General features: G+C 35.1%; 1 protein-coding gene across 1 annotated transcript in view; it reads right to left on the bottom strand.

Annotated features, from left to right (window-relative positions):
• The window catches only part of PTPRQ (protein tyrosine phosphatase receptor type Q), a 231,612-nt gene that overhangs the window by 17,473 nt on the left and 186,907 nt on the right, over window positions 1-27,232 (bottom strand). The window contains exons 37-40 of the mRNA XM_081818978.1: window positions 26,853-26,952; window positions 23,825-23,953; window positions 9,029-9,110; window positions 5,772-5,862 (exon numbers count right to left, since the gene is read on the bottom strand). Of these exons, the coding sequence (XP_081675104.1) occupies window positions 5,772-5,862; window positions 9,029-9,110; window positions 23,825-23,953; window positions 26,853-26,952 (402 nt within the window). The remainder of the gene's footprint in view (window positions 1-5,771; window positions 5,863-9,028; window positions 9,111-23,824; window positions 23,954-26,852; window positions 26,953-27,232) is intronic.

Here is a 27,232-nt window from a genome sequence, read left to right as displayed (position 1 = left end):
GTTTATCCTCCGATATCTGCCCGCAGAATCACGGCTCTCCGCTTCGTACCTCAAAACCAACTGCCTGCGATATTCTGTTCGTAGAGATCCAGATCTTCTTACATCTCAGGCTGGTTTTGTGGGTGCTCAGAGTGGTCTGGTAGATATCCAGCTCAATTCCGGGGCCCAGTTGAAATAGGGTCCCCTACTCCTCCGCCATATTTCCCCTCCTCCCTGGCCTTTTTAAATAACTTTTTCATCGGGGCGCCTGGGTGGCTCAGTCAGTCAAGCATCTGCTTTCAGCTCAGGTCATGATCCCAGGGTCCTGGGATCGAGCCCCACATCGGGCTCCCTGCTCAGTGGGGAGCCTGCTTCTCCCTCTCCCACCCCCCCTGCCCTTGTTCCCTCTCTCGCTGTGTCTTTCTCTGTCAAATAAATAAAATCTTTAAAATAAATAAATAAATAAATAAATAACTTTTTCATTAATGGCCACTTCATATTATACTATTTTTCTATTTTTAAAAAATATTTTATACAAAAAATATATCATGTTACATATTCAATACATACTTACATGTATTGAAATTTTCTTGTCATTTTTTGACCCTATCCATCAATGTAGCTAGCTATCCTGTCATACATAAAATGTACATTTTTTTAATAATCAAAATTCAAAGTATTTTTCTTCATGGCATCATGATGGTTTCTTGTGTCATTCACACAAAGGTGTCTGTCACACCAATATTTTCATTTTTACAAATCTTCCATTCATATTTTCTTCTAGAACTTTTTTTTTTTTTAAAGATTTTATTTATTTATTTGAGAGAGAGAGAATGAGAGAGAGCACATGAGAGGGGGGAGGGTCAGAGAGAGAAGCAGACTCCCCGCCGAGCAGGGAGCCCGATGCGGGACTCGATCCAGGGACTCCAGGATCACGACCTGAGCCGAAGGCAGTCGCTTAACCGACTGAGCCACCCAGGCGCCCTTTTCTTCTAGAACTTTTAATGGGTTTTCTGCTTTTGTTTCAACTATTTCAATCTTTGATCCATTGGGATTTATTATTTTTTATGGAACTAGGTAAAATCTATATTTTATTGTTTGTTTCTTTGTTGTCTTTTGGAACAACGAAGTCCCAGTTTGTTAACATTTCAAAATGTTCAAATAATAATATTCAAAATAGCACTCTTATTATACACTAGATTTCTCTGTGCATTTCTAGGCCTATTTCTGGACTATTTATTCATTTCCATTAATGTATCTGCCCACTCTTTCTTTAATACCAAACTTAATTATTATTCTTTTTTTCTTTTAAGATTTTATTTATTTATTTGACAGAGAGAGAGAAAGCGAGGGAGGGAATACAAGCAGGGGGAGTGGGAGAGGGAGAAGGAGGCTTCCCGCTGAGAAGGGAGCCAGATGCGGGGCTGGACCCCAGGACCCCAGGATCATGACCTGAGCCGAAGGCACATGCTTAATGACTGAGCTACTCAGGTGCCCCTAATTATTATTCTTTAGACTATTTTAAGATCTGGTAAAACTAGATGCCCCTAACCATTATTTTTCTTCAAAAAAGGGGTTCAAATTATTTTTTTCCTGAGGATTTTTACCCAGTTGGTATTATGATGGGTATTTCAATTGGAATGTCCAGTGCTAATTTTAGCTAGGCATGGAAATGATATAAAATACCTATTACTACATAATTATTTTGAAGTTTTTTTTTTTTTTTAAATCTCATTGGGAAGGCACTCTGTAGTGGAGGAAAATGGGTAAATGGGTTTGGGTTTGAATTCCAGATGATCTATTTACCATATGAATGGCCTTAGGTGAATTCCTTAACTTCTCTGCTCCTTCATTACCTCACCTATAATATATAGTTATAATATTTATTTTGTAGAATCCTCTTGAGGAAAACTTACATGAAAGCTTATGGAACTTATAAAGTTGAACAGGACTTGATTCTAGAGGAGAGGTGGGTGGGGAGATGGGTTAGCCTGGTGATGGGTATTAAAGAGGGCATGTATTGAATGGAGCACTGGGTGTTATACGCAAACAATGAATCATGGAACACTACATCAAAAACAAATGATGTAATGTATGGTGATTAACATAACATAATAAAATAAAATTAAAAAACAACAACAACTTAAGCACATGTTACCTGTTAAATGACTTTGCTGTATTGTTAGTGATTCAAATGACCAGCCTGATATGTTTAGAGATGGGGAATGTTTAAGCAAATTTATGCAAATGACTTATGTCCCAAAGTCTTGAATTTGGTATGATCTAACTACTTTAATGACATTGTGGCTAGTCCTGTAATTTAGGAAGGGAAGCCATTAGGCTTCTGTTCATGCAATATGCCCGCTTATAATTATCTGAGTCAACAGCAAGCTAAAACTTTTCTTCGTGGTGTTGGAACATTTCTGAAGGTCATAGTGTCCTGTCAAAGGGAGACTTGGAAATCTCTTCTGCAAGCATTTGCTGCTAATTCTAGTATCTTAAAGCCCTGTAAGCTAATATCTTCTAAAATGCACTGTGATATTTGAAATCCTACTTCCTACATTACTCAGGGGAAACAATGCACTTCACTAAGCTGTCTCAAGCTAAAATTCAGAGTCTATTAAAATGAATTCATTCTCTACGGGAGAAAAAAACGTTTCTTCAGCTTAACAGCTTCTCTGCAAGCACAGTGGGAGAATATATTTAGTTTAAACATCTCATTTGCTTGTACTGTGTGTGTGTGTGGCTGGGGTGCACTTGCCCACAGAGGTGGCTGTGAGTTTACAGCTTGCCTTCTCACTCAGGTTAGGGAAGTGGGCTTGCTATGTCCAGACTATAGACCCTAAGGGCCTGTTATTAAATCTATTCACCCACTGATTACTAACAATTATAAGAATGAACACTGAGAGCTTTCCATGTTCCAATACTGGGCAAAGTGATTTACATAATTATTTCATCTAATCCTCACAATAACCTTATGAGGTGGGCACCACTGAATAATATGTCCAGTCACTAAGGCAGTGAATACGTACACAGGATTGTAGCCCAGGAAGTTTGATCAGCGCCCACACATTCCTAGCATTTTTACTATACAGCCGGCAGTACATGAGTTAAATTAATAAATTATTCTAATCACATTCTTGAAAAATAGAGAAATCTACCTAACTAAATTATTTCTTATAGGACCCCCAACTCTCTAAGAGTATAGTTAAGAAAAAGGTTTCCCTACAAATCCATTAAAGGATATTGAACATAGATGTAATATATTATTTGAAAAATTTCCATAAGTTTTCTGTACTGAAATCAAGAAGAAAGCAGAAAACAATTGGACATTATCCATTTGACTCTAGCAAAGGTGAAAAATGCATGAATGCCAATTATAATATCCCAAACATCCCTGATTACAACATAGTTCCATTTTTGTCTTAGCCTCAGATTTGAAGAAACTGGGCAATCAGACTTTTCAGCTCTTCTTGTTGTTTTAAGGTTATTTATTTTCATTGACCACTCTTATTCTCTTCCTATCCTATAAGTAATAAGCTATGTGGTCTGACTTTTCTTATAGCCATGATGTGAACCCAGATAATAATGCACTGGGATCTTAATTAAAAAAAGACTGAAATGTCACATTTAAAAAATATCTTGCTGGGGCACCTGGGTGGCTCAGTCAGTTGGGTGTCTGACTCTTGATTTTGGCTCAGGTCATGGTTACAGGGTCGTGAGATTGAGCCCCGTGTCGTCAGGCTCTGCACTCAGCAGGGAGTCTGCTGGAGATTCTCTCCCTTCCTCTCTCCCTGCCCCTCTTCCTGCTTGCTCTCTCTCTCTCTTTAAATCTTAAAAAGAATATCTTGCTATGTATTTTAAATTAGATACTCTTTGGTCTTTGGAAATAAGTTAGCCATGTTTGGTTTGCTTATCTTATATATACTGATATATTATAAATTATTTCAGCCAAATATATGATTGTAAATAAACATTAAATATTCCATAGTAATGGTCTTTTTTTTTAAAGATTATTTATTTATTTTTGAGAGAGATACAGAGACAGAGAGAAAGAGTACGAGTTCAAGAGTGGGGGAGGGGCAGAGAGAGAAGCAGACTTCCCAATGAGCAAGAAACCTGATACAGAGCAAGATCCCAGGACCCTGAGATCATGACTTGAGCTGAAGGCAGACGCTTAGCCAACTGAGCCACCCAGGTGCCCAGTAACTGTCTTTCAATCAGATAACAGTGTTTATTTTTACAGAAGAGCATTGAATAAGCATGAAGCAGACAGTACTGAAGAAATTTAGGTAGAGACAAATATAAAGACATGAGAATTTCCATATCTCTTAAACTTATGATACATCCAACCCAGGTTAACTCTCTGAAAAGGAAAACAAAAGGACCTATTGAGAAACTGCATGCCATAGAAACTTAGAGACTTAATACTAACATTCCTTACTTCTTACAATAGTGTCTGATTTGTCAACTTGCTCCTGAAGTCATTTACTTATGATCTGCTTTGTTCCAGAAGGAATTTTGGATGATAAAAGCTATTTGCATTTTCATCCTATCTTAATTCTTGGGAATTAGCAGATTCACTACATTACTACTTCCTATATCGTATTTCCCTAAATTTGTTTACTTCATGTCTCAGTTATCCTTGAGTTCTAGAATATCAGAATTTGGCCCATGTCTTCCTATCCACATCCTTTATGATTTTACACTCTGCAATTTTATCCTTCTTCAAATCTGTGTCTTTCTAGGCAGAAGAGTTCAATTCTTAAGTAAGGAATTTTCCCAATATAGTTTGAAAATGCATAGAACATAGAAAAATGTATATTTATTAAAAATACTTTAAAATTAGGAGTATTTTAAAATTCTAGATTTTGAAACAATATTAATAATATTTCAGAATATCACAAATAGCACTTTCTTATCTCATAACATAAAGTGTATGGAATCAGAATATAGATAGGAGGCACATCTGTTCAAAAAATGTAATATCAAATATATAGCTATTATGAACAGAAGAATGTTCTATTTTTCCTTTCACATCACTGTTAATTCTTTTTTTTTTTTAAGATTTTATTTATTTATTTGACAGAGAGATAGAGAGCACAAGTAGGCAGAGGGAGAGGGAGAAGCAGGCTGTCCACTAAGCAGGGAGCCGGACTTGGGGCTCGATCCCAGGACCCCAGGATCATGACCTGGGCTGAAGGCAGCCGCTTAACTGACTGAGCCACCCAGGCGCCCCAATCACTGCTAATTCTTAAAGCGATAATAGTTTCTTTTCTTATTGATTGAAAAATGAAGTTTTGTTTACTATGATGAGGCACCACCCTGCCTCCTTTGTAAAACCACCCTGGTAAGCACACATTTACTTTGATCTTCAATGAATATTTTGCAATGCATCTCTTATATTCCATAAGAAAGCACAGCCCTGATTTTAAGGGAAATTAATGCACAAAGTTACATGTTTCTCTTTTCATTTGAGAACTAGATCTGTAGGAAGATGTTAGAGAGGTTCGTTACCTGGGTTAAATTACAAAGCTAAGAAACTATTAGGTCTACAGTTTCTTGCACCTGCATAAGTGAACCTTGTATGAACAAGCTGAAAATCATGTACATTAACTTTAATACATATTAACAAAGCAAAAGAGATACAATTTGAAAATATCTGCTAATAAAATGCATTATTGTAATTCAATTAATATTAATAGGTTTAAGAAATAAAAAGGCTAAGATGCATTTGGTGCTCATTTTAAAACATTTTGCAGGTAGAAACCAGGGGCAGTAAGGGCACATACATGGTTTTATGTTTGGAAAGCGGTTTTTTGCTCTGTTCCAAGGCAGATCGGCATCAGTTGAAGAAAGATCCTGAAGAAATTTTGGTAGTTCCTGTGGAATGAAGTCATTGCAGTTTAGATTTATTTCAGAGGTAAACAAGAAATTCTACTTAGGAAAAAACTATTCTTTATTCTAAACCCTTTTATTTTTAAATTGAAAACACCTCTCATAACTGCAGAAACAAGGTCAAATTAACAGCAATGAACTTATGTAAACGTTTACTGAAAATATCCTGAAAAAAATGGTCAGTTGGTCTCTTGCTTTCTCTGGGATAACTTCTTTGTACTTTTAGAAGCTCTAAGATGTGGCAACCATGTTACTAATAACCCTTTTCCATACTTTACTAATGGTTTCAACAGGAACACACTGAGTATTATTTAATATTTTAATGTCTACTTAGTAGGGGAAGGGAGTTCAGTGATTTATTTTTTGTTTTTTCTCCTCAGGCAGTGTGATTTCATGCCTATTAATTGGTACAACATTGGTCAGTTTAAGAAGACGCCAAAGGTCAATTCCTGTTCTCAGTAGGCATTGTTAAATCGATACTGGAATGCAAAGGTGTGATTAAGAATTATCAGACACAGATGAAGGGTCAAGGAGATCCATTATTGACATTTTGGTAAAAAATCATGATATGATCCATTCATCATTAAGAAAGTTGGTGCAAGAAAATGTGTTCATTATTTTGTTGAGCTGGTGATTTATATTTACAAAGTTTATAGTTTTTCATTTTAGAAATAAATCTCAACTTGCCAAATTCCTTAAAAAGTGTTAAAATTTTTGTTTTTGCAATTTTTCAACATCATTATAAACTATTTCTTTTATTAGATAAGTCTTCCTTTCCCCCTTATTTTTCCTCAAAAAGAAAATCCAGACAGTCTTTTGCATGTGGATATGTGCAGTGTAAGCATCTGAAATCTGATGTACCAGCATAAAAGGCTTAGAAAAAATTTGTTTAACCAAGTAGGGAATCCTAGAACCATTTCCCTGTGTCAAGGTGTTGGGAGTATATGTCAGCATATTCATATAGATAAAGGAATAGAGGAGAAAACAGAGGTGAAATGGAAATCTCCTGAAAGGTGGTATTTTTTTTCTGTAATTATTTCACATAGAAGTTTCCAATTATAGATTTAAATGACTGTGGCCTTGATAATCAATATCCAATTACCAGGTTGACTGTTTGGATAGTAATGTCACACTTGCAACCTTTTTCTTACCAGGGAACACAGGGCCTCCACCATCCTATTCAGTTCTTTCTCCTACTGTTTGTTCTTTTCAGTGGGATCATATGTGAGTGAGACTGTTTTGCATCCTTATGCTTTTGCATTCCTTCTCTCTCTCTCTGGGATACTCTTCCCCCTTTATTTACCCATTGGTCTTCTGCTTGTCTAAAAGTTCATCTCAAACAGCACCTTTTTGTGCAGTCTTTTCTGACTGCTATCCAAATAAAGTCAATCCTCACTTCTTTCTGCATATCTGTCATGATACAGTGTATTTATGTATTTTCTGTGCATGTCTGCAGTTCTTATCATAGTATGAGCTTCTTTATGGTAGAAGTCATAGTTGTAACATATAGCTAATACTTGTGTCAGCCACTATTCTTAGTGTTACACACATTCAATTGTTTTAGTATTCACAACTCAGTGAGATAAATACTATTATTGGTAAATACTATTATTTTACAAATTAGGATATGGAGGAACAGAGAGTTTATGTGATTTATCCAAAGTCACTTAGCTATTAAGCATTGAATCGATATATATTAATATGCCAAATACAATGCCTACCATATAGTAGGAGCTTATAAATATTTAAGGTATAAGTGGTTATGATCTGAGTTTTAAAGGTTATCAAATATGCATTTATTAATTTAAATATAATTTTGCTTTAAAAATCTTAATACAGCATTAGGATAAAAATAATTTAAAGAAGTTCCTTACATATATAGATATGTTTATATAATACATACATACAACCTATATATTTGTATCTAAAAAGTTCTTAAAACCATAATCTCCAAAGAAGTTGAACTAGAAATTTTCTCAATGTAATATATGTGAAAATGTTGTTGCTAATAAAACTTTTCATCTACTCAGTCATGCATAATGTAATTATATTCGCTCCTCTTCTAGTGAAATTACACTTTTGCTTCTGAACAATTGCGAGTTCTCGCTGTGTAAATGCTAACAAAAGTTTTATGGTACCATCTATTTTGTTAAGTCCAGGCCAATATTACTTAAGAAGCATAACCAAAGAGCTGTAGGAAATACCATTAATCTTCTCACATTTTGTTATTATTTCCTGAGAGGCTGAAATATTATAATCCTGAATTATTCAAGCCAATTGCTTAATTCTTTGTTTCATAGGTTCACACACTAAAAATTTCATGAAAAAAAAAGAAATAAAGTTTTTGGTGACATTTAGAAATCCATATTACTTATATAATACAAAATAATCACATAAGTTTGGAAAGATGCACACAAGTTTTAAAAATGTTTAGAGATCTGATATATACCTTATGCATTAATATAATTTGAATTTTATAGAGACACAAAATGTTGAAAACAATATAATTAATCTTAACTTTTAACTAGTGTTAAAGTGGAATGCTCTTAACTTAACATATTCTCCATGAGGTGATAGTGTATTTATTTCATAGTAACCTAAAAATAGGCCTCATAAAACATGGGTATTTTTACTTTTAGATAGTTCTAGAAATAACATTTTTGTAGTTTCTGGAAACATCACGTTCTGTTCTCAGGTTCATCTATATCACTAACATAAACTAAGCAGGCAAATATAAAATGGAATTATTTGGTCTCTAAATCTAAAATAATTATTTAAATATAAAACCACATATATGGTAAAGCCTAAATCTCACACACCAGCAAAAACCAATGAATACAACCTTCCAGACTTTCCAGACTCCCATGCACATCTGGATGAAAGAGCAGAGCAGAAATGAGGCCAGGCTGCCATTGCTGGGGAGGTCTGAAGAAGAGCACCCTTTCCTCACACAGTAGGTGAATAATTCTGTTCAGGTTGCACCAGAGGCCACCCCGTGTAACATTACTATCCAAACAATCAACCTGGTAATTGGGTATTGATTATCAAGGCCAGAGTCCTTCATGGCCTTGCATGCTTAAAATGGACATGAAATGTGACACATGAAACGACTGGAGGTCTGGCAATGTTGTGACAACTGCTAGTAACATACCGAAAATTCTTCTTGAAACTTTAGGTTGTTGTTTGTGCAAAGCTCTTCAACATGTTGCAGGAAGGACTTCTTGCTTACCGGCCTCCAAGCAAAGAGAGGTAGAAAATGGAATCATGTTAGACTGACACTGGCCATACAGTGAATAAGTCAAAGAACAACAGATACTTCAAAACCCGTAAACACACAGCCCTTTAAAGTCATTTTGCCATATTTACAAAATTAACTTCTCCCCTGTAAGTGTGCTTTCTTTGTAGTCCTGGCACAAAATCCTTTCCATTTTTAAGTGACTTTATATGAATGATATCACATTGTAAGGAAAAAAGTTTTTCAAGTAAATATAAGGGCATAAAGTTATCATTGAATCCTAAAGCACATAATACCTCTTTGTCATACAGAAAACATTTTATACATTACAAAGTTTTAGAAGATATAAAATATTGCAGTGACCTCATTCTCATAATGACATGGTTTTTAAACCCTAAGGAGTTTAAATATCCCCGTATTACTTCCCAAGCTAAAATACAGACATGCAGGCTTCACCCCAGAGAGAGAGAAAGCATTTCTCCAGTTACCATGCAATTAGTCATGCTTTTATGATTTATATCCCGCTTGGAGGTTTTTCTAGCAAACATACAAAAAAGGAACCACACATTAAGATTCATTGAATCAGTGAATCTAGCATTGACATCAAAAAGAAGAAAAGATATTTAACAAACTTACTTGATGGATTTTCTATAACTAAGTAACCTGCAACAGAGATTGTGTTAAATGCATGATAAGCTGAGGGGATAGCTCTTTCTGAAAGAGTTCTAGATTAAAATCAGATAAATATAATAAATCAGTAATGTATGATGTGCTATGACTTTACCTGATACGCAATCATTATTTTAAATTCTATTTCATCTTTCTAAATTATATTATTTGGACTCAATATGGCCAAATAATAACTTAGCTTCCCTCTCAACCAAAATACTCTTTTAATATTGTTAGGCCTTTGGGGTACTATGTTAAAAACAGGTCACTTTTTAATATATTGCATAGTATTTAGAGTCTAAGAGAGTTAATGTGGATTTAAAAAAATATTTTCTTTGTCCATAGAGAATGCTTAACCAGGGGGAGTGGATCTTTGAAAAATGACATCATATTGCCTAAGTTTTATTTCATGAGTGAGTTTTGATGAGTATATAACCATAAAAAAATCACAATTCTTTCAGTTCCTTTAGACATATCTCCTGTGACAGTTCATTGGTCAAGTTATTCATACTCTGAAAAAAATTGAAATAATTTTTAACAGCCAAATAGACTATGCAACACACAAATTCAAAGATGGGAACATCTTTAATAACACATTTGTCATGCACAATCAATTAGCACTGCAAAACCACAAAAGGCACAAAGTATAATGAAATAAAATCAATAAAATAAAATTTTTTCAAAGTTTTAAATTTTAAGTATTATCAAGGATGATTTTACTGCATTCCTGAAGTGAATGATGTTTATAAGAGGATGTGGTTTTTGAAGTAAAGGACAAATGAAAGAAAATAATTAGATTGAAAAATGTGTCATAATGAATACTATGAAAATGGTTACAAAGGGGTGTGTTCAATGAAAAAAACAGGAGTCAAAAAGTTCATTTTATTACAATATAGAAATTGGTGAAAAATAGGGGGTGCAGGAGCAAGTACTACCAAGAAGAATGATAGAATTCTGGTTAATGCAATAGGTGTCCCCAAGGAGGAGGTATCTCCCAGCTTCTCAGGGTATAACATCATACAACATCCCATTATCAAATATGGAGTCACAATGATAAAACAGCAATGTTTGAGCAAAGTCTTGGTAGATGAATTTGTAAGCTTCCTACAATAACCTAGAATGATTCTGAGAAGGCAATAGGGAAATTTTTAACTAAATGGATATGGAGATGTTTGAATGGGCTATTGAATCAGAAGAATCCTTGATTTGGAGTTTAGGACAGGAAGATAGAGGATGTCTGAATTAGAGGCCCTGGAAATACTTCTGACATAGCAATAGATAAAGTGGGGACTGAGGCAACAGTCAATCCCTGTTGGAAATAATTACCCTTCAGCAAAGACCAGCAAGAAAAAATATAATCATGGCCTAGACCCATACCACCCAAATACACGTAATGACTGATGCCCAGTGCTCTTATGCCATCATGTTCCTCAGAAACAGGAAAGGCGAGAGGGTTAGGTTGGGCAAATCCTAATTAACTGAACTTAAGATAGAAATATGAATGAGATATTTGAATTGGCAAGATCAATTTCCCTGCTACCACACAGAAATGGAAATTCTTGACTTGCATGGATATCACTTTCATAACAACAGGGAATATTATTCAATTTGTGATTGGTGAAATTCACACGCACTGTATCTGATTTAATGACAGGCTTATGGTCCACCTATTTAAGAACAGTCAGACTGCCATCCTACAGTAGGAGAGTCTCTCTTTTCCCAGAGAATCCAGGATTATTTGAGGTGGTATTGGCAGAATATTTTTACTAGGTTATCTAGAATCTAAAGTAGGGCTAACTTCTGGGCAGCAATCCATAAGGAATTTGAAGAATCAGAATACATTCATCAAATCCTCAAAAGACAGGGGCGCCTGGGTGGCTCAGTCGTTAAGCGTCTGCCTTTGGCTCAGGTCATGATCCCAGGGTCCTGGGATCGAGCCCCACATCGGGCTCCCTGCTCAGCGGGAAGCCTGCTTCTCCTTCTCCCACTCCCCCTGCTTGTGTTCCCTTTCTCACTGTGTCTCTCTCTGTCAAATAAATAAATAAAATCTTTAAAAAAAAAAAAAAAGACATTAAACATGAATAATCATATTAAGATATAAATCCACAAGAAATAGCTAAAGCACCATGTTATTATTCACATCCTTGCTCTTTTTCTCATTAATGTTGTCTATTCTCATTTAGAAATTATAACTAATAAAAATAAAAATATTTTAAAAATATTAATAAAAACTAATAAAATATTTTTCTTTTGTCAATTTCTTTATAGTTTCTAAACACTACAGAAAGTTGTTTTTCAAACACTATAGAAAGTTGCTTTTTTTTTACTGTATTTTATTTTGCATTTGAAAGATCTCTCTAAAGATACTAATTTTAAACTGTAACTGGGTAGCTATTGGATCCAGATGGATATTTGTGAATTCTTTCTGTACTATAAAATATGATGACTTCAAATACCTGCTCCAACAATTACCAGCTACATTACCTTGAGCAAGTTACTTAATCTTTCTGTGCCTCAGTTCCTAATTTGGAAAATAGGGTAAGTATATGTAAATCAAGCTCATATATGTACAAGCTTAGAAAAGTCCTTGGCTTTGGAAGCAATACATAAATATTAGTTAATATCATTAGTATTATAATTGCTATTTCTACTTTATTTTGTAAAACTCAAGCTCCTCTTACCCATCTGTCCTACAATTCACACTGATATAAAGGAAGATTTTTTTTCCCCAAAAAAATATCCTATCTTAATTTTACTCAAACTGGGTAGATTAAAATGTGCTAAATTAAGCAGCAAGATTTCCTATTTTATTCTTCTTAATCAGGGTCTCCAGCATAAAGAGTGGTCATAAATATCCAGACTTCAAATCTGAGTTTGGCTTTCTAGTTCTCAATTTAAGATCCTAAATAAATCCTTAATACCATAAAGATTATAATAATTCAGTTTTCACATTATCACGTGAAGGCATTCTCATCACACTGGCATTTTAATGTTATTCCTTACAACTACCTTTCACATACCCCGTTTGTATTCCAGCAATTCTCTGGCATCCCTCCCTCTCGGTTTGTACCATTCTAGGTGTTTTTCCACAACCAGGTCCTACTGATTCCTCAATAGCTGATTCAAATGTTAACTCTTCCATGGACCTTCTTTGTTCTATTATAGAGAAAATAATTTCATAGAAATGAGATTTCTATGCACAAACCACTTTCCACCTTATATTATGGCTATATAAGCACCTGTATTAAGGATACATGCATTGAGGTTCTTGTGTACTTGAAGGCAGGGGCAGGATTAACACTGCCTTACTGCAAGACCCTCATAACCTTATTCATAGTAGACAATGAATAAATCATTATTAAATATACAATTTTGGATGCATTCAGACTAAGATACACAGAAAGCTAAATGTAAGCACTGTGCTTATTATGAGAGTATCTGAACTGAATGAATTTCCCACTAAAATAGTAAGCAATTGAGAATTTTCAGGAGCTTTAGATAAGTATGATCAATAGATGTATCAATAAACACTATATGAGTCTAGGGTGCCTGGGTGGCTCAGTCAGTTAAACGTCTGCTTTCAGCTCAGGTCATGATCCCAGGGTCCTGGGATCGAGTCCCATATTGGGCTACCTGCTCAGTAGGGAGCCTGCTTCTCCCTCTCCCAAACCCCCTGCTTGTGTTCTCTTTCTCTCTCTGTCAAATAAATAAATAAAATCTTTTAAAAAACCCAAAACACTATATGAGTTTAAAAGCCATATTAGATCCCCTAACATTAGAAAGTTAACAGGTGCTAGGAAATTAGATATATGAACAATAAAATCATCTTGCCTATCCAAGTAAAAAAAAAGATAGACTTCAAAAAAAGAGTAAGATCTGTTTTGGCTTTATTTTCATTTGTATCACTCTCTTTATCTAAACCCAGTCACTTTATGTAACCTATTCTTTACATGTATATTTACATAATGTGAGAAACAAGACTTCTAAAGTCTAATTTTTATGTAATTTTCCAGTCTATGCCAATGTCACCAGTATGTGTGAACTGAAATTGAAATACCTATCTGGGTAGCTTAAATTGAGAAGACATTTTGGCAAATATTACCTAACTGTTTCAAATAAAAGATTTTTTTGTTGTCTGTAGTTTTGATACTTAGCCTCATAATGTATGGGTATATTCTTCCTTTAAGAATTGGCTGCATCCAGGGGCATTGTTAAGCGTCTGCCTTCGGCTCAGGTCATGATCCCAGGGTCCTGGGATCGAGTCCCGCATCGGGCTCCCTGCTCTGCGGGAAGCCTGCTTCTCCCTCTCCCACTCCCCCTGCTTGTGTTCCCTCTCTCACTGTGTCTCTCTCTGTCAAATAAATAAATAAAATCTTTACAAAAAAAAAAAAAAAGAATTGGCTGCATCTGGGGTGCTTGGGTGGTTCAGTAGGTTAAGCATCTGACTCTTGATTTTGGCTCAGGTCATGATCTCAGAGTTGTGAGATCAAGGTCAGACTCTGTGCTCAGTGGGGTGTCTGCATGAGATAGTCTCTCTCTCTCTCCCTCCACCCCACCTCTTCCCACTCTCTCTCTTTCTCTCAAATAAATAAATAAATAAATTTTTTAAAAAAGGAATTGGCTGCATTCTAAATTTTATTATAGGTTTTAAAGTTTTGTTTTTAAATAGGAAAAAAATTAATTTGGACAATTGTATCCAGGGAATTAGAAAAGAAGGTGGGGCATAATACAAAAAAAAAAAAAGCACTGACTTTTATTGATGAAGAAATTAAATTCTTTTAAAAAAACTGTTTGGTTAGATAAGTATTAAAAAAACCTTACAGAAATTAATGTGCATGAAAGTCAACAATGTTATTTCAGGAGTGCTATTTTCAAATTAAGTGATCTGTGAAGACACTCAAAGAAACTCATATAGAAAACTTTTTATTAACATTTTTAGAAACAATTTGTTACATGAAGAGCATTTTAGACTGGTATTGTATTCACTTACAATAGTGAATGATCCTGTCAAATCAAATTCAGTTCATTATTATATAAATCAATTTGGGAATTGTCCAGATTTCAATAAGAAAACTGACCACTTTCTAACAGAAAGGGCTAAACGCTTTATATTACATGAATCTTAGCTGTCTTAAATCCTATTCCCTTTTGTTGAAAAGGGTATTATTTCATGTCTGGGCTCATTTTTTAGAAGTCTATCAAAAACTTAAATTCCACTCAGATTACTCTTGATAGATCCAGAGAGGAACCATTTATTTATGTTGGCAGTGGTGATTGAAGACCATATTGTCACAGAGACTCAGCTTTCCCTCAAGGTCAATTAGTTGAAATCTATAGGGAATTAAAATATAGTCCAAATAGAGAGCCATGGATGATAGCCTATAGATGAGCAGCTTAAATCAGCATTACCAGTGGCACAGGACAAACTAGAAATTTTGTGTTTTCTACTTAAGTTAGGTTAAAAAGAAAGGAACCTCAAATTTTATTGCATTGATTTAAAATATGTACTTGGCACACTGACATGTACTTCATATTCAAATAAAAATTTGTTAAGAATCTATCTTTCTGGTAAAACATATTAATTAATCGTTTCAAGTTTTATAAAATGCTGAGTGTGAATTTTTAATTTCTATATTTCAATCAAGCCATTAACTGTTCCAACATTTACATCTACTTCTATAATGATATCCTATTACTTACCCTCAGCATTTACTGTAATGCTTTCAAAGGTGTCTTCAGTTTTGTTCTTTCCTATTGTTTTATTTGTTCTAGGCTTTAAAATCGTATTCTTTCAGATCTTTCTTTCTTTCCTTTTAAGATTTTATTTATTTATTTGACAGAGAGAGTGAGAGGACACAAGCAGGGGGAACAGCAGGCAGAGGGAGAAGCAGGCTCCCCACTGAGCAGGGAGCCTGACGTGGGGCTCCATCCCAGGACCCTGAGGTCATGACCTGAGCCAAAGGCAGACACTTAACCGACTGAGCCACCCAGGTGCTCCATTTCCAGATATTTCTTCATTCTTTTACCAAATCACCAATAATTTTTCTGTGGTCCCTAATATAAATTTAAAAATTATCCTAACCAATCCTTAAAAAGTTAAAAATAGAACTACCATATGATCCAGCAAGTCTATTTCTAGGAATATATTCACAGGAAATGAAAACAGTAACTCAAAAAGACATCTGCACCCCCATGTTTATGGCAACATTATTTACAACAGCTATGACATGGAAGTAACCTAAGTGTCCATCAGTGGGTGAATGGATAAAGAGGTTGTGGCATATATATATATATATGGTATATATATATATATATATATATACACATATATATATACATACACACACAAAGGAATATTATTTGGCCACAAAAAGACGAAATCCTACCATTTGCAACAACATGGATGGGCTTGAAGGCATTATGCTAAATGAAATAAGTCAGACAGAAAAGGACAAATACTGTATGATCTCACTTATATGTGGAATCTAAAACACAAACAAACAAGCAAACACAAATTCATAGAGAAAGAAATCAGCTTTGTGGTTAGCAGAGGTGGAGGGCAGAGGGAGGGGGTATTGGAGGAAGGTGGATAAAAGGTATAAACTTCCAGTATTAAGGTAAATAAGTACTAGGGATGTAATGTACAACATAATGACTATGGTTAACACTGCTGTATGGTATATTTGAAAGTTGTTAAGAAAATAGATCCTAAAAGTTCTCATCATAAGGAGAACATTTTTTTTTCATTTTTTCTTTTCTTCATTCTTTTTTTTTTTGTATTTATATGAAAAAAATGTTTGTTAGCTGAACCTACTGTGGTAATTACTTCACAATATATGTAAATCAAACCATTATGCTATATACCTTAAACTTACACAGTGATGTATGTCAGTTATTTCCCAATAAAACTGTAAAACAAAGTTAAAAAATATTATCCTGATAGCTGGTACTGTAGAGCTGACTCTAAAACTTCACCTTGTAAGGTAAACATACCACCTCAATAAGTAAGTAATGTAATATTTTTCTTATTTAACTAGAAAAACAATCAATTCGTTAAGTGCTGTCCTAAGTACTTTCTCAGCATATTTCCTGTAAAGACAAGTAAGCTTAAAAGGAGCTTAGCTATTTGAAGGGCAGCTCTTTGGAGGCAATGCCCCTTCCATTTTAATCACAGAATTTCCAGTGCCCAGAACAGTGCTTGGCACTTGGTAGGATCCGACTGATACTTCTTTTACCCAAATGAAGTAAAATGGACATTTAGATTAATAAGGAAAAGCAACGTTCTTGCTGATGTCAAAGAGGTAAGAGAAGATTCCCGAGGTGGCAAGAGTTGAATTTTCATTATTACTAAGCCTCTCCACATTAGCACTTTTGAAAACAAATTCCTGACAGATGTTTTATTTTGTCAACCACATATCCTAAATTACAGCGAGGGGCCCAGGCTTAGCTACCTTGGGCAAGAGGGCAGAAGGAGTAGGAAGAGAAGATGAAGAAACTGCTGATAGCTGTGTGAAGAGATGGGCACAGGCTCTCGGTGAGGATGGAATGAAGAGGACACAGATGACATGCTATCATCTAAAAAGAAGTGCTTCGAGCCCGAACTATTAACTATTAACTAACTATCTCATCTAGTAAACACTTAATTACCTCAGTTAGGGGTTAGAAGGTAACCTTGGAAAACTAAATTTGGAGGAAGACTACATCTACCTTAACAAATAGGATTTATGTACAGGTGTTCTATAAAGGTCTGATGAATCCAAACCATTAAGTTGAGCTCTATCGAAGTAAGACCTCTGACTAAACAGGGACACTACTGACTAATTTGAAGAGAGAAAATGTGGTGTTCGAGGAGAAACATGAGGTAAAAATGGAAGGATTTTTCTGAGGCATTAATGGCATAAAGCAAAAAAAAAAAAGAAAAAAAGTAAAAGAATTCTGTTTAACGATGACAAAGAAAGATACTTGGCAGAGCTGCTCCACCAGACCCCTTGTGAGTCTGGAATGCTGAGAGGTCAGCTTTGAGTGCTGGTTGGAAATGGATATTTTATGTGTGATGTGATCACTTAAATCTTTAGCTCAACAGAGTCTTTACTTTGACAACTGAATCTGATCAAGCAGGTCCTTTGAGGAAAATGTATTTTTATAAAACTATTTTAATTCTGTCAGTGGAAACTTGGCAATTAGTTCACAGGAAGCAAAACAAGTTTACCTATGATTCCAAAATGCTAAATATGACTAGAGTAGAAATAGTCCTGGCTTCCACTGTTTTAATCATGCTGACTACTACTATTCATGATCAATGAGAATGTCAGGAGCCTTGGCCCCATCCACCCCTGTGGCTCATGGAGACTGACTCCTCTGTCATAGATTTGGGATTTTGAAATCAAATGCATTTTCGTTCTTTGCCTCCATTCATATTCTTTGCACGAAGAAACTGATTATCTCTGAGGCATTCAATCTGTTGCTGGGGTCCCCGGTAATGCTGACATTTTGTTATGCTACCTTCAGAAGGCACAAAGCAATTTTTGTGCTAGCATATAAATGACATTTCCAAACATCAGAGGAGTGCCTGAAAACATGCACAGTTAGCTACCCATTGATTAGGGCAGAAGTACAGATACTATGAACTGTGTCACTCTGTGTATGCCCCAGAGGCAGAGAACGGGAAATTTCATCATCTTGGTCCTTACAGATTACCACCTGCAGCAGTTGAAATGAGCTTGTGTGAAGTGTGGACCCAGACTCCATCTGTCAGATGGAGAACTCAGCTTTGTATCATGTAATAAGACAAGATGCATGTGAAGAAATCCAGGTGGAAACTTATTTTACTGTCAAAGCTAACACAACATGAGAACACAGCAAATTCTCAGGACATGCACATTATGAGTCAATGTGCATTTTGATAAGGTTAACTTTACCATATCAATAGCATGCAAATTATAGAGGACATATTGTAAGTAGAAAGCATAGGGCTTTTTTGGGGTTTTTTGGCTTTGGAAAAAAATAGCACGTTAAACAACAAAACGCTCAATATAGTGTATTTAAAAATATAGAGCACACCACCTGACAAGATGAAAACCATCACAACAGAGCTCTGCATCACCACAGTAACTTACTGGATGACAAAAATCTCCTTGCGTCTAAAGAAAAATGAAGAATATCTGGAAGTAAAGATTCATTATTTATTTAGTACACAAACACACTGGATTATTTTTTGCTACTACAAGAACATGAGCATTAAATATCTTGAGCTTCATCCTACTTCAGGACACTTGTCTGGAATTCACATATTTGTCAGACATTTCTTATCTGGATTCATGTATTTTTGCCATTGTTTGCAAAATGGTTTAAGAGAGAAGTAAAATCCATGGCTAGAACCTGTCAAAGAATTGATGGCGATTAAAATGCTAATGATTTTACATAGAATTTCATGTATCAAATATTATGTATTCTTATTGAAGGTACAATAAGACTTGCACTACTAAAGATTTTTCAGTTTCTGAAGTTTGAACCTATAGTAAAATGCCATCACTCCTTTGTCCCATGTCACTAAAGAACAAAGAATTCAAAAAAAGCAGTTCTTCCCTTAGAATCATTTCTCTGCATAGGAAAAGCTTCAAAAAGGATCCCATAGGGTCTTGTCTTTTTAAAAGGGGTTATATTGATCTCACCTAGTAAGCTTCTGAGTTACACACACACACACACACACACACACACACACACACAGAAGTACAGGTGTATCTTATCTCTGAATCCAACGCACGCAGGCTAGCATCATGGCTGTCCTGTTTACTACCACCTTGGACAGTTACTTAAATTCTCTAAGCATCTTTTGTTTTTCAACTGTAAAATGGGGATAAAAATATCTACCACAAAAGGATTGAAAGAGTTAAGTGAGATCATTACACACAGAGTTAACACACAGTAATTGCTCAAAAACAGTAGCAATTATTTATATTAGCAAGCCTTCTATGTGAAAGTAGATTGGGATGATTTTTTAATTTTATAAAGATTGTAAATAACAAAAATAATTCCAAATGTAGTATTCTGATTTAAAGTTTGCAAGAGCTTCCTGAAGACATGTACATTTAACGAAAATTCAACTTGCACACTTCTAAAGTTATTGAAGAAAGAAAGCAATTCAATTGTTTGCTTTCTTGAGGATTTTAATTCCATTCATGATTACTGGATTGGGCCTTGAGTCTAATTAATGCACCATACATTCACTCAACTAAAATAGGCAAGAGAATTAATATGGAATGATGCACAAAATTTGGGGGGATAATTGAGGTTTGGAAGAAATTGAGGGTCAAGTAAGAAGATTAGTAACATTGATTAATGTTATTCTACTGTGTGTTGTTTTTTTTTTTTCTGATTTAGTCACCCTGGGTGGGGGTGGGGGGTGGGGGAGATTGGAGATGGGGAACCTACTATAACTTAATTAAGCCTGGTAAGGAGACAGTAAAAAATAAACATTTTTAGCAAATAGAATATTTAACTTGTGAACCTTCTGTTAGGTTATTTAATTTTAAGTGTTATAACTCTCTTGGGAAGGTAGTTTGTGTGCAGTTAAATTAGTTAAAGCAATCCATAGGGTCAGCTGGTCTCAGCAATCTTGAAGAGACAGGTCTGTTCTACCTGAGTGTTTGCTAATTTTGCCAATATTTCCTCCTGGAAACCTTTCTCACTTCCTTGGGCTAAGTGGTTGTGTTTCAAAGGAGCCATCACAAAATGTTGTTTTGTTCATTTCTTTAAAACCCCAAAGGTCATTTTCTAATCTGGTGAATGTGGAAGAGATGAGCCCAAAATATTAAATACCCTCCCTAAGAAATATATCATGCATTGTCTAAACTTAAATATAAAATGTGCATAAGGAAATGGTATAATTATCATTCCAAATAGGAAATGAAAACATTATCTTGGCCTATCCTGAATGTTCTCATGGAGTTACAGAGTACTCAATCTTTTTTTTTTTTTTTTCCAGAGTACTAAATCTTCATTTGAGTTTTGTTCTTCAGGAAGAAAAATTACAATGTGAGAGAATTCTTCTTTAGATCCTTTGTGAAACAAGGTAAAATATAATTAAATAATAAGAGTTTACACACACAAAATTTACAGGATGAATCTTAACACGTAAATAAATATACAGGCACATGTCATAAAATGAATAATTTCTTAACTATAAAATTCCAAGTCCTTGACAGGATTTAGTACAAGCATCATAATAACTTTTGTTAACTAGATAACTCCCTAAAATTAATATTTTAATTATTGATTAAATCTTCTTTTATCATTTCTCTTACGGACATGTCAAGACATACAACACTGAAGAAAACTGCTAGTCCAATATGCATGAAGAAAGTGGGCAGGTTGGAAGGAAAAGAACATGCCTAAGCCTCAGGTAGAAACAGCATATATTAGCTGGGTAGATTTAAAGGAAATCACCTAAGTTCTCTCCAGCAAATAACAAAGACATATGATGTAAGTTATTCAACAATTTAAAAACTAAGTCAAACTCCCTGATTCTTTACTCTCAGAATCTACTATCAGTCTTTGGTTCTACTCTCATGCCCTATATGCCTTTTAATAGATTTAGATCTTCCAGCACCTCAAGACAAGTGAAGGGCTTGAGAGCTTCACTGAAGGATGGCCCCTCGTATATGTGCACATGACTAATTATGGATCTGTTAGTTACCATTTCTTCTAGACTTAATTTCTACTGTATTACTGACCTTATTCACATGAAAAACCTTCAATAAATAGTAAATCTGGAGACAGATCTCTGTAGTGAAGAGTTAGTACTCAAACCACTTGATAGTTATTTTAATAAATTTCTGTAATAATCAAGCAAAGCATATTATTATGTGCCACTGGAATTACAAATACGGATGTTTCACAGTCATGAATGCTGGAATCATATCAAAAAGTGAGAAAATAAAAATCACAGAAACTAAAATTTCCAACTTTACTATTATTGGGGGTAATACATACTTATGACCTATGTGCAAAAATAAATATTATTTGAAATATACCTGAAAGACACTTATACATCATTTTACACATAAATCCACATATACATAAATAAACATGGAAGCAGGAAAAGAAATAATTAGGAATCAAGATTAAATAAGGCAGTCCCTGATTTATAAAAAACCAATAATAAACAATCTATGCAGTCCTTATCCACCTTTTCCATTAGCTGCCATGACAGTCATTGTTAAAAAAAAAATCTTCCAGCTTTTAGATAATGGCTGTGTTCAGAAGTGCAGGAAAGGGCAAGCTGTGAAAACACACAGAGCTTAGGGAATCTAACCTCAGCACAGCCTGCCTAGAATGATAACCTCCTTGATAAAGAGCACTTTAATACTGACTGGCTTTTTTCACTTTGTTACGTCTTATCTCTTCCTAAAGATCTACTTATTAAGGACTTCTGGGATATTAATAAAGATTCTTTTAAAAAACTGCCCTATAAGTGTTTGGACACTTAGAACATTTTAGTATGAACAGATTCAACTAAATTGTTCAAACAACTAAAATTAATTGCACTGAGAGATTTGACGTGTTGTCTCTTGTACTTTTGGGTGTTAGAAGACACTGAGACTCCAGGCCTGTGGAGGTGGTACAAACATTGAGAAAGGGAGTTGAGAGAATACTACAGAAATTCAGTTGGCCCGCAGGGGGAAAGGAGAAGAAACTTCCTTTTACTATGCAGGATGACCCTTTTAAGGACCAAGACATAGCCTAATATTGGAATGCTCTATTGCTCCTAAGATGTGGTTAACTCTGGCAGGTTACCCTGCAAATCTATTGCTCTTTCATACATAACATTTCTAATGTGGAAAACTAGGTCCTGGATAATAGATAACTTTCTTCCATATGGTCTTTGGAATACTATCCATTTTGTTGTATCCATAGAAACAACCTCTATTAGAATATAAACAAAGGTAAATATCTAAATATAAAGAGTAAGTTTACCTCTTTAACAGAACAAATTTCCTTGTAATTTAGTGATAACACTGAATGACTTTCATTTTGCAGTATTTGGAAGGCCCCTGCTTATCAGATGACACTTCCCTCTGTAACACATATTTGATATTTTTAGGCATGCTGGAAATACTCTTTCAAAGTCAATCTATTAGGTAAAGACCAGCTTTGCTAAATGACAACTATAAACAACTCCTTTTTAAGTTCAAGAACTTTCATGGCGTATTTCCAGAGTTAATAATAATTTTTTAAAGCCTAGCAGAGTTGTTCATGTACTTTGTAAAAACTGTCATGTGCTTATAAGCATCACAAAATATTGCATCTTATAAGAATCTAAACTTGCTATGATGGCCTGATGACAGTTTTTATTAAGAATTTGATGAATTATCTTAGTAGACAAGTTTTTCAAATGTGTCAACATTGTGAATGATTTATAATGATTTCAAAAGGACTTAAAATACTTACTCTTTAAAATTAAGCACCTTTACTATTTCCAGTACATACTGATGACATGCTTTTCTTCCCAAAGGTAATTTTTTACTTTGTATTTAATTTTTAAATACTAAGCAATTAAAAAATAAAGTGTTAATACACAAGTTAGATTTTTAATGTAATTTCATACTAAAATAAGGAGCTATGAGGCTTTTATAAAAATGATATAAACAACATCAAGTCGTTACAAATTTAATTAAACTTGTGATTAAAAATATGGACACTTCCAGAAAATCCAATATAAAAGAAATCTATCATATGAAGTGAATTATTAAACATGATTTTAAAGGTTTAATGTGTAAAAATATTTGTCTCAGGAAAAAAAAAAAAGAGCTTGGTTGAACATTATAGTCCGAGGTTCATATTGAACCCAAAGCATGAGGAAGATTAAGTGATTCTCCGAGCACCAGTGAGAAGTGTGCAGAAGATGGAGGTCACTCTTTGAAAGAAGATCTCTATGACCTGTGTAAATAGGAGCCCCACAAACACTTCCAACAAGCATAGGTCAGAATAGGGTCATGGCTCCAGGCCCTCTGAACCACTGTTCTCCAAGAGGAGTGTGCTCACCGCGTTAATCTCTCGTCCTTCAGTTCCAGGTCTGCCACAGTGACGAGCTGATCCAGCTTGAATTTAGTGTCAATAATTTCTGCGTCTCGAGGAGAGTATGTGCCACCTTCTTTCTGCTTCTGTCGAATTCTAAAAAAGTGTAGTAAAGTCCAAAAAGGAAATACCATAGAAAGCATATAAAATTAAGTTTCCTTTTGTTTTTAGATATCAGTCAAATAATTTCTTTGTTGGGGTCACATCTCTGAATATGGTGCAAATTTATAGGTACTCAACTTATTTTTCCTGTTTTAATTCCATAAAAGCTAATTCTACTATATTCCTTTAAGATGTTCCTTTGTTGAAGTTTCACATTTTAATGAGAATCAGTTGATCAAGGCCTGGGCCGCTGGCAAACTTAAACTACAGGGCAAATGAAATTGAAACTGTGAGCTTGTTTTTCCTCCCGATAGCTGTCTCTAGATTTGTCATAAAGAGAAAGTATGCCGAAGTGGAACCAGCTCCTTGCTACCAGCACCAGAGGTAAAAGACCATGTTCCATTGTTTTATATACATGAGACATTTCTACATTCATGAAAATGCATAGAAATATGTTTTAAATTGTCTCATAGGCTTTTTATAAAAATATTGTACAGCATATAATGTTATCTTTATTTATATTCAGAAAATTCAAGTTCAAAAATAAAAATCACATGAATCTGAGAATCAAATCCAAGTCCTTTCATTTTTAAGCCATTTACATGCTTATTTTTCTATGACATAGTATGGTAATTACAAAGTGATATTAGCTATGCTATCTTTTACATTTCAAACATTTATTATGTAATATGAATTATTAAGGATGGAAAAGAAAGTATAAAATATGGTTCCTATCCAAGAACATTACAGTTTAGTTGAGAAGCAAGATCTAAATGTAGAAAAAGCAATAAAAAGAAAAAAATTCCAAATTCCAATTCATAGGACAACTACTAGTATTGTCAGGAAGTAAAAAAGTGAGATCTGATTTGAGTGTTCCAGAACGAGAAGGAGGAGGAAGCACATTTCTGATTGACCATATAAAAGCAGAGTTGTAGAAAAGCCTAAGGAACGTTCAGGTGAGAAGAGACCCATTTCGCCAAAGAGAAGTATGTTAGGAGGTTGTAGGGAATAAGAGGAGAGAATTTCTTGTCCACATAAGGAGTTTATCCTGTAAGGAGATGAAAAGTCAGAAAAGATTTTAGAGCAAGGAACAATATGAATATGGCCAAAGCATGCCCTTCAGGGACAAGGAAGATATCTTAAACAGTCTATCCCTAAAAATGCCTAGAATAATGACTTTCTCTCACTATCTCTGGGCGGAATCTGAGAACAGTATGCAACATAAGAAAAATACTTGTTTCAACAGCTCTTCAAATTATCCATCAAAATGATGATTTAAGAGATTCAAGGTGAAAGAGATGATGCATGGCATACAGAATATGGGACCACCTTCTTCAGATAAAATAAAAACTGCCTACTGAGCTACTTAGGAAATTAGTGTCGTGGTTACCTTTGCAAATATAAGGTCCCTTTAACTCAGAAATCTACTTTATGAAGCCAGATTTTAGGACCACAACTAAGATTTCCCCTGAGACCCTGTAAACAGGAAGGGAATTAGGAGGCTGATATTGGGAATTTAAAGGGACCCTTGGAAAATGAAGTACAGCCTTGTTGGTAAAGTAAACAGGAAGAAGGGGCCCACCATGTAAGGAAGTTGGACATCTTCAAAGTGTTGTCCTGATTGTAAAAATGATCTCTTCTGTATAAACTTTAAGATTTAGACCTGATTAAAATATTTTTCATTAAACCTATCAGAGTTTTAAATTATTTTTTAAAGTGCAGAAATCCGAGAAAACCTTCTGCTTTTGTGTTATCACTTTATTATCTCTCAGTTTTAAACCTGCTCATTGGGGAGGGTATGTGCTATGGTGAGTGCTGTGAATTGTGCAAGACTGTTGAATCATAGATCTGTACCTCTGAAACAAATAATACAATATATGTTAAAAAAAAAAAAAGAAGAAGAAGAAGAAGATAGCAGGAGGGGAAGAATGAAGGGGGGAAATCGGAGGGGGAGATGAACCATGAGAGATGATGGACTCTGAAAAACAAATTGAGGGTTCTAGAGGGGAGGGGGGTGGGGGATGGGTTAGCCTGGTGATGGGTATTAAAGAGGGCAAGTTCTGCATGGAGCACTGGGTGTTATACACAAACAATGAATCATGGAACACTACATCAAAAACTAATGATGTAATGTATGGTGATTAACATAACATAATAAAATTAAAACAAAACAAAACAAACCTGCTCTTCTTTGCCCTGCTCTGTGAAATTGGAGCTAGACTCTATACTTCCCCTTTGCCGGCTGCTGGGATGCTCAGCTTTGTCAACAGAGGATACCACAGTGATCTTCAAGGCCAGAGGGACAGGGAGATACTTCCCTGGTGTGTTCCAGTGCTGCATGATTATTATTCATGTGGAAGCCCAGCAGCCCACCTGGATGAGTGCTAGCTGCCTCCAAAGTGGATGCTCTTCCCATTGGTGAACGATTCCAGTAGCTCAGCACCCCCACACTATTCAGCAAGATGGACTGTTTCTACAGACCAATTCCAGCCTGCCTATCCTCGATTAATGATGATTAGCTTCTACAGAACAGCTCCAGCCCCTTCCCTCTGTCATCTTCTTTGCCCGCTGATAGGTGACCGGCTGCATGTGCCTGTGGTAGACATTCCATGTCAAACTTTTGGAGTGAGACTTCTTCTGGTTCTTAGTTCCTTTATTGTCCATTCTTCCTCAGCCTTGAGAGAGCAGCCGTTTTGTCGTACTTGCTACTTCTGGACCCTTTAGAGTTCTTTAACCCCTTATAGTTGTTAACTATTTCTACTAGTTAGCAATTTTTTTAAATTAAATACTCCCCATTCAAGTGACTATTATTGTGGCTTCTGTCTCCTGATTGGACAATGACTGAATAATGTCTATAAAGCATCTTAGGAAAGTGAGTATAAATAAATCTTACCTTGCAAATGCAAAAATAGCTGTCCCAAGAAGAATGATCGAAAGGATACACAAAGTGACTGAGAGAATAATTTCTACAGTTCTTTCAGAAAGTCCTTCACCTGAAGAGGACAAAGAACATTATTATTGATTATTATTAGGAAATACTACTTGGGTCTCAAAACACAGAAAAATATTTTCTTGGAATGTTTCTCAAGAATGCTAAGAAAGTGTACATATATGTTTGTTCCCCTTCTTCTCCTAAATCTTCTAAATCGGGGCTCAGCCCTTGGACCTCTTCTTCTTGCTATCTAAACTCACCACCTTAGTGAGCCCATGCAGTCTCGTGGTTTTAATTTTCATCTTAAATGATGACTACTTAATTGCTATCTATCGAACTCC

This window comes from Leptonychotes weddellii, chromosome 5 (genome assembly GCF_054177405.1).
Source record: "Leptonychotes weddellii isolate Sample4059 chromosome 5, ASM5417740v2, whole genome shotgun sequence".
In the NCBI taxonomy this organism is placed as follows: Eukaryota; Metazoa; Chordata; class Mammalia; order Carnivora; family Phocidae; genus Leptonychotes; species Leptonychotes weddellii.
Note: the sequence above shows the minus strand (reverse complement) of the source record. Positions and strands in the feature narration are given on the sequence as shown.